Raw genomic sequence first — 8110 nt, forward strand, 5'->3', positions numbered from 1 at the left:
CCACAGAAAATAAGTGAAATTTTGAGAAATAATTGACATAGACTGACGCGGATCCATTGTTTCGCACTCTACTGTATTCGAATGAGTAGGTTAATACTCCTATGCCATTGTAATGTGGGCTCCACTCCTCATTTTCACGAACCTTCCTTTGTCCACGTCAGACTAGTTATTTGGGAAAGGCCATGATATATATAAAGCCAGTTCCCAAGATTGATCAAAAACTCAAAATACAAATATTTATTTTCTGGTCGGAATAATGGCTAGGAGACCTCTAAGTCACCGGATTTTGACGTGGGATAACCGGGAAACTGATTTTTCCGGCGAGCCTGCAATTAATGTTTCTGACACAATTTTTAGCTTTCTCGATGAGGAGGGTCAAGGTTCATCACTAGAAAGTGTGAATGATGATGTTAATTATGTTGAAGATGAAAATGAGGAGAAAGAAAACTCTGAAAATGTTGAAGACAATCAGTTCTGGGAAACTCAACATCAACTTTTACAAGTAAGTTTCAGCTCCTCTTACTCTTTTTTCCTTTCCCAACCAAAAAAAAGGTCTCAGAAATGCATAATGCCTTTGCCTTCTTATCAATTTTTTTTTTAAAGTTTAAAAATCAGCACTAATTCTTCAGTTCTCAGTTCCTATAAGAATGAATAGAAGAACTTAAAGGGTACTTTGTTATTTACTTTTCAAATCAAAATTAAAGAATTTCTTGAAAATTTTAAAACCTTTAGTTCTATAGTGGGAGGGTAGCAGAATTTTCATGACTTCACCTATGGTGTGAGTTGTCGCAAATTTAAAACAAAAAATGGAAAAAGAAATAGTTGTAGTGCAATCAAGATTGTACAAAACGGAAACAATTGAATTAGAAGTCTCAAGGGTCTATTATTCTTAATTCAGCTATCTGAGAATTCCACTTCTTTATTTCTTCTATTTTGGAACATATGTATTGTTAACTCAAATTCTATTTTGTTTTTATTTATTTATTTGCAGTCTGTATTATGCCGGACGACGTCATTAGAGTCACAGCTTCGAAGCATTACTAAAGAAACAATAAAAGAGGCAAAGCACTCTGCAGAAAATGGTTGCTCTAATTGCAGCTGTAAAATGGTCAATAGTGGCTGCCACAACTGTCTCATGAAAGAGGTATGTAGTCGTCTCCAAAATGCAGGTTTCAACTCTGCGATTTGCAAGTCTAAATGGAAGAGCTCACCAGATATTCCCTCAGGTAACAATATTTTTTAAAATATTATAAATTGACATAGACGTTTCGGTATGTCATTTGAAAAGATATATCAAGTAAAAAGACAATGTTTTCTAAATATATATCGTGACAGCTTTAAATATTATAACAGCTTCATCATCTACTCATCTATGCTACCATTAATATCTACTATCTAAAAAAATCTTCATTTATGTTTACTTCGAACAAAGAAAATAATGTTACTATCAATCAAATATAGTACATGAAACCAATATATCTCTTTCCATTAAACGTGTAATTGTTTGCTTGTGGCTGGCCTCTAGGCCTAAGTTGGCCTGATTGTATGATAAGACTTTTCAAGTCACACTTTCCATATCAAAACAATTCATGGTTATTTTTGTAAAAAAAAAAAAAAAAAAAAAAACCTGCACGTGAAGTACAACATGATTTTTGTCCATGAAACTATTAAATATATTAAAAAGTTTGTGACCAAAGTTCTAGGATATTCTTTTACCTACAAGGAGCTAGTATAAATCAAATCAGTAACTTGTTTTAACCTGTGACAAAGATCTAGCATTGACTGGTTCCTCTACCATGTCACAGGTGAACACACATTCACAGACGTGGTGGACAATTCTAACCCTAAAAAAGGAGAAGTGAGGGTTATTATTGAATTAAATTTTCGAGCCGAGTTTGAAATAGCCAAAGCAAGCGAAGAGTACAATCAACTCGTGAAATGCCTATCAGAAGTCTTTGTTGGAAAAATTGAAAGATTAATGTCAGTAATCAAGATTTTGTGCAATGCTGCTAAGAAATGCATGAAGGAGAAGAAAATGCATATGGGGCCATGGCGGAAGCAAAAATACATGCAAGCTAAGTGGCTTAAAACATCAGAACGTGTGACTGCTAAACCTCAATTATCAGCTGACGAATATTATTCAAGCCGATTGCCACGGCCGAAGACATCCATGCTTACTGTTGATTTGTTGGAAAATTTTCCAAGTTTACATAGTACTGCTGTTGAAGTGGTGTGAAGTAGAGATGTATAGACATTAATTAGTTCTACTATCGAGCGATTGCTGTAAACAATTGAGTGTTCCAGTTTTGTAGCTTTCCTCTTTTAGGCCTTTGAGCTTATAATAAGCTAATGAACTCGAGTATAGATTATATTTTGTAACCCGTGGAAGTTGGCCGACTGTGTGCGGTTTTTGGATGAGTTTGACACTAATAAAGAAAAGAGAGGAAAACATCTTATCCCTTAACTGAGGGTTAACTATCACCATTTCAGTTCTAGACTAGTTAACAACTTAGCATTTGAACGGCCGAAAGGGACAAGAATTCAAGAGGCGTATGAAAAAGGAAAAAAGATTATATGCGGTGAACGTGGATCGAACACGTGACCTTCAGATCTTCAGTCTGACGCTCTCCCAACTGAGCTATCCCCGCATGTGTTTATCAGCTGTCATTTAGTCGTTCTAATATGCAATAAAAGTCAATCATCAATAATTACATAATCCAGTCTCCATCTTTTAGAAACCATTTTTAAGAGCGAGTTGCTTTGCTTGATTAATTTACTCCTTAAAATTAGAAGATTACAAGAAAAAGAAATACTATAACATATATGTTCATCTTTATTACTTATCCATGTGAACAACAAAAAAAGTCAATATGTCTTAACGAATCATTAAGATTAAGAAGTTTATGAGAGGAACTTGAGGCAAGAGGCGCAAATACAACTAGGTCCCGTTCACAGCATGCTTATATGGCTGCAGGAAATCACATTTGAAGTTCCATTATTTTATTTATTTCAGATTTCGCAGTACAGTATAATTCAGAAACTGCATACACACTTTCTAGTGTAACATGATATGCCGTACACCCTCTCTATATATTCTTTCGTTATGTTAGTACTCTCTCCGTTCCAATTTATGTGAACATGTTTGATTGAGCACGAAATTTAAGAAAAAATGAAAACTTTTGGAATTTGTGGTCCTAAAGGTCCTAAACAAGTCAGAAGGGCGTTCAAAGTATTTATGTGGTTATAAAAGTTTCTCATTAATGGTAGAATATTAAGTTTAAGCTAAATTATCTCCAAATTTTAAAGGGGTCATTTTTTTTTTGAACGGACCAAAAAAAATAGGTTCACATAAATCGGAGGTAATTGCATAAGTATTTCAGTTGTTACACTCTTAAATTCATTGGTCCCATTTCTTGAAATGGGCCACCATTTTGATAAGTTCACATTTATATCAACTCTCAAGCAAGCCCAACAAAGAGAGACCTCCTGAATAATCAAATTGTTAACGTAGATGAGAAACCATATGAATTGAGCAAAGAACTTTCTCTTGACTCAAAATCATACTTCGTAGGTAAAATTCCTTATTATAAACATAATTAAAGACTTTCTTCTTACTCGAGAGTTGTTTTATATGGTAGAAATGTAGACCACACGTTAAACTTTATAGAGGAATTTTCAGAAATCACTATTGTTTAGTGGCTATTAACTTCTTATAGCTATCATATACATAATTACTTTCTATACCTACTATTCAGTAGTTACGGTAGTGTATTCGTTGTATTCGCGTTGTTGTATTCATGAATACAGCAGCAAAAAATGCCTAAAATCAAGGCAATCCAGTTGTACGTGCATGTATTCACATGTATTCGCACCATGTATTCATGAATACAGTAACGACAATCACCTTGAGTTGCTCGAAGAGAGAGAGATTCTTCTTTCTCGTCAGCCATCAATACTAGGGCTTGAGTTGCTCGAAGAGAGAGAGAAAAGGAGGAGAGAGAAGGAAGAAAAAATCTGAGAGAGAATCTTGTGTTAATTGAAAGAAAGAGAAAGAAAAAACATAAATAGCGTATTTCATGCCTCAGTGGTACTATATACGTAAATACCTATTTTGCTATAAAATATAAAAGGTAGCTATAGAAAATAATATTTTAAAATAATTTTGATTTATAATAAATAAGGTGTATACCTTTGCCATATGTAAAATTTCCAACTTTATAAGCACAGTCAATTTGACTTGAAATCTTCAATTTTAGAGGAAAACTAGGGAATGAAGGAGTAAATGTAGTGAGGCACCAAAAAATGAACAAATTTGCAAGACCAAGGTTCTCATTTCACAGTCTCATTGTGATCGACTGAGAAAAGAAATGGCGTAAAATAAAAATCATTATTTGTGCACCATACTCAAAAAAACAGTGGCTAATCTTAGACAAGTTCTTTTTCTCTCTTTTTGAATGGGTCAACTTTATTGAGGCCTATTGAGCATAGCAGAGAACTGATCCGCAACATGAAAGAACGATCCACAAATCATGGATTCTAGCCCCTTTAACAAAAGCAGGCTTCGTCTTTAGAAACCTATTTGGAATCCTCAAACTCAAATAAAAGAAAATAGGCTTTATCCTTTTAACAAAATAATTTTGCACCAGCCGGGAATCGAACCCGGGTCTGTACCGTGGCAGGGTACTATTCTACCACTAGACCACTGGTGCTTGTTATGTGACATAATCCTCTTATTTAATAAGTTAAAATAAATCATTTATGAAATGCTCCGACACAGCGAATCAAGATAATTTAATTATAAACATCATCCTATGAGTTTCACATATGTACATCATCAACATATCTTCTGGAAAATAAAAAAGATATGGAACACATTCTCTTGTGGAACTAAAAGGAAATTGGCTGTCTCTTGGGAGCAGTACCCTTGCCCAACAGATATATGCACCAGATCACTAGGCACTAGACCACTGGTGCTTCTTGTTTGCCATCTTACTCCTATTTTATGAAATGTTCCAACCAAGCAAATCAAGAATAAGTATAATCACCATACTATGAGTTTCATATATGTACATCATCAACATAGCTAGTGGAAATAAAAGAGACAAGGAACAGATTCTCTTATGGGGGAAACTAAAACTAAGAGAACAAATTCTTCCACTGCAACTAGTATCAAGGTATAAAAAAAGAAATGACTAATACATGTATATCTCAAAACCAACCCTTTTTCCTTAGCCAACCTATAAATATGTTCATGAAGCAGCACTACCATTTCAAGTAATGCTAGGCCCTGAAAGTATTGGAAATGCAGGTACCAAGAGTTCAAGCAGAGTGATGATCAAAAACCAACCATTCCTCTTTGCAGCCTGCAGAGATGTGTAAAATTCACCTACCTTCCACCAAAGAATTTGTCCAAGAAATAGACATAGAAGAAGACAAACCTTCTCTAATTTCTTCAAATGTTGGGTGCGAACCATGGCTCAAACTTAAGGAAAAATTGGACAACATGGTATTAGATCTCAAACTCTCCAGAAGGTAAACATCCATATCCTCAGCTTCAGATTCATCAACCTCACTGTTCCTTTCAAAGAATTTCACTACTTGTCTCATGGTTGGCCTACCTTTATGGTCCATGCTCGCGCATATCATGCCTAATTGCAATACTCTTAAGGCTTCCTCTTCATTAAAATCCTGATTGATCCTTAATCGACGATCAAAGGCATTAATCAATTCGCCTCGTCTCATTAGTTCCCACAGCCAATCCAATAAAGGGGGCTTGCCTTCCTCCTCTATAGGCCTCCTTCCACACATCACCTCCAAAACTAAAACTCCATATCCAAACACATCAGTTTGTGTAGAGGCACGGCCCGTCTTGACAAACTCTGGTGCCAAGTAACCTACTGTGCCAACAACTCGAGTCGTGTTAGCCACTTGACCATGATCATGCATTCTGGCTAGACCAAAATCACCTAGTCTTGCATTCATGTCCTTGTCAAGTAAAACATTGCTAGCCTTAATATCCCTATGTAACACTTTTGCCTCCCATCCCTCATGCAAGTATAGAACTCCTGATGCCACATCTTTCAAAATCCTAATTCTGTCTTCAAAACTCAACATGTTTGTCACTTCACATTCAAACAGCCTTTTATCCAAGCTCCCATTTTCCATATAATCATAAATCAAAATCAGGCTGCCTCGGTCTTTCTTGCACCAACCTCTTAGTGACACCAAATTTCTATGCTTTAGCCTACCAAGACTTGAAATCTCAGCCAAGAATTGCCTTGCCCCTTCACTGCTTTCATGAGAAATGCGCTTTACTGCAACCTCTGAACTCCCAGCCAAAACCCCTTTATATACCTTCCCATTACCTCCAATTCCAATCACATTTTCATCAGCAAAACTCTTTGTTGCAGCATCAATTTCTTGATAACTAATCCTATGTGGCCAATATTCCAATTCCCAATCTTCCATATCCTCTCTTTCCCTTTTCATTCTCCTATTTCTCTTTATGAGAAACAATGAAACTACAGCAGTGACCACAATAAGAAACAAAAGTGACACTGTAATACCTGCAATGAATCCCTTCGATCGATGAACTGGATCTTTAGGCAGCCCAAATGAAGGCAACCCCTGCGTGATCAAAGCATCACTTATCGAAAAATTTGAGTTACTAAAACCCCAAGCTAAAATCTTGTGACCTTGAGCAAGATCTCCAGTGGAAGCAGTGAACCCCACATACATCTCTTCCATAAAAACCTGAGAAAGATTGAGGGGAAGATCCAACAAAGGTTGCTTAGGCCTTTTCATACCAACTGGTGCCATAGTCACATTAATGTGGAAATCTGCATAGTCAATCCAAACTTGGTAATTTCTTCCATTATTCAACTTTAAAGTCTCGAAAGACTCTTCATTTAAGCTACCATCATCACTAAACTTATTGTACTTATCAGGCCAATAGCCAGCTTCATGAGCAAAGACTGATGCAAGAGAATTGACATCAATTCCAACATGGTTATCATTTATGTCATTGAATTCTTGATTCTTGAAAACATCAAACTCAACCCCAAAAACATGATTATCAGGATTCCCATTATTTGTGAAGTTCAAAAAACCTAAATTCTGTGAAGAAGTAGTACCATCAATACCTGTTTGTGGCACAAACAAGAAAACTATGCCATGTCCTGGTAGCCTATCCTTAAAAGGAGCCATTGCAAATATGAAAGATGTTGAAAAGGGAAGAACTTGGGATGAATTAGGTGCTTTTGTGACAATCTTTGAAGGGTGTAGAGCTCTGCCAATTGAGAAAGTTGAGTCATTTGTAAGAGTAAGTATTCGAGATTCAATTGTAGCATTCCCATACAGTGATATATCTGATGGTTTAAAGCCATTGAAGACAAAATCAATAGCTGAAACTGATTGAATACTAGAAAATAGTATAGTTATCAGCAGGTAGAGAAGAAGAGTTTTTAGGTCTTGGTTCATTCTAAGATTGAAGCACAGGCAACTTTAATGAAGAATAGAATTACGAGAAGCAGGTGTTTACAGAGAAAAAGGGGGAGATATCATTGTAGTCACCAGGTAAATTTTGACAAGACATACTTGGTCAAATATTACAACAAGTGTAAACAATTTTTAATGATCTGTGTCTAAAGTCAAGGAACTAGGAAGGTTCCCCACGTATTAATGTTAACAAAAAAATTGCTGTAATGTGAAGATAAAGAGGATAAGAAAGGAAACTGGCGGCTTCCAACTTGAAGAAATTCTAAACAGAAAGTTTGACTCCTCCTTAAGAGGAAAAGGTAAGCTTGTATTTTAGCAAAACCCCCAAAAAAAAAAAAATTTCTTGCACAATTTTTATTTTTATGTCTATGAGTTTTAGTTTTATGTGTTGATGTTATAACAATATTTATATTATCAAAATATTCTATAAGTTAATTATCAATCAATCTTATTTAACAAGTATTAATTAATTGATAAATCAATAGTTAGTAATATGCTATAATTGATTAAATTATATTTATAATATATATTTTTTTTGACAATGTTAACTAGTATATAACTGAAATCCTTGATGTAAACTGGTTAGAGTTGCATAACGTGTGTGTAATAATTT

At 35.2% G+C, this 8110-nt stretch overlaps 2 protein-coding genes, 1 long non-coding RNA gene and 2 other non-coding genes across 6 annotated transcripts; 2 read left to right on the forward strand and 3 right to left on the reverse strand.

Annotated features, from left to right (window-relative positions):
- Nucleotides 1–229: 229 nt before the first annotated feature.
- On the forward strand, nucleotides 230–2379 carry LOC104088555 (uncharacterized). 2 transcript variants are annotated; one of them, XM_009593256.4, is made up of 3 exons: nucleotides 230–502; nucleotides 992–1226; nucleotides 1806–2379. In XM_009593256.4, the coding sequence occupies exons 1-3, from the start codon at nucleotides 257–259 to the stop codon at nucleotides 2234–2236; spliced, it is 912 nt and encodes a 303-aa protein (XP_009591551.1). In that variant the 5' UTR covers nucleotides 230–256; the 3' UTR covers nucleotides 2237–2379. The 2 variants fall into 2 exon arrangements, with proteins under 2 accessions (XP_009591551.1, XP_070051677.1); XM_070195576.1 differs by having other exon boundaries at nucleotides 992–1144; nucleotides 1806–1936.
- Nucleotides 2380–2575: 196 nt separating this feature from the next.
- TRNAF-GAA (transfer RNA phenylalanine (anticodon GAA)) lies at nucleotides 2576–2648 on the reverse strand. The gene has a single exon. It is a non-coding gene; the product is annotated as a tRNA-Phe (tRNA).
- A 1990-nt stretch (nucleotides 2649–4638) lies between these two features.
- Nucleotides 4639–4709, reverse strand: TRNAG-GCC (transfer RNA glycine (anticodon GCC)). Its single transcript has one exon. It is a non-coding gene; the product is annotated as a tRNA-Gly (tRNA).
- Nucleotides 4710–5025: 316 nt separating this feature from the next.
- Nucleotides 5026–7479, reverse strand: LOC104088554 (L-type lectin-domain containing receptor kinase VII.1-like). The gene is made up of 2 exons (XM_009593255.4): nucleotides 5439–7479; nucleotides 5026–5363 (listed from the first exon to the last, which is right to left on the reverse strand). Exons 1-2 carry the CDS (start codon nucleotides 7477–7479, stop codon nucleotides 5320–5322), a joined length of 2085 nt encoding a protein of 694 aa, XP_009591550.1. The 3' UTR covers nucleotides 5026–5319.
- Nucleotides 6722–7733, forward strand: LOC138906544 (uncharacterized). The gene is made up of 2 exons (XR_011413984.1): nucleotides 6722–6861; nucleotides 6948–7733. It is a non-coding gene; the product is annotated as an uncharacterized lncRNA (long non-coding RNA).
- The last annotated feature ends 377 nt before the right edge of the window (nucleotides 7734–8110 follow it).

Source organism: Nicotiana tomentosiformis, chromosome 2, assembly GCF_000390325.3.
Source record: "Nicotiana tomentosiformis chromosome 2, ASM39032v3, whole genome shotgun sequence".
Classification (NCBI taxonomy): Eukaryota; Viridiplantae; Streptophyta; class Magnoliopsida; order Solanales; family Solanaceae; genus Nicotiana; species Nicotiana tomentosiformis.

Excerpts from the sequence above, each read along its gene's own strand:
- LOC104088555 (XM_009593256.4), top strand. The coding sequence starts at position 257 with ATGGCTAGGAGACCTCTAAGTCACCGGATTTTGACGTGGGATAACCGG. Across the intron at positions 503-991 it reads CTCAACATCAACTTTTACAA|TCTGTATTATGCCGGACGAC; the intron begins GTAAGTTTCAGC and ends ATTTATTTGCAG. Across the intron at positions 1,227-1,805 it reads CTCACCAGATATTCCCTCAG|GTGAACACACATTCACAGAC; the intron begins GTAACAATATTT and ends ACCATGTCACAG.
- LOC104088554 (XM_009593255.4), bottom strand. The coding sequence starts at position 7,479 with ATGAACCAAGACCTAAAAACTCTTCTTCTCTACCTGCTGATAACTATA. Across the intron at positions 5,364-5,438 it reads ATTTGAAGAAATTAGAGAAG|GCTGCAAAGAGGAATGGTTG; the intron begins GTTTGTCTTCTT and ends ACATCTCTGCAG.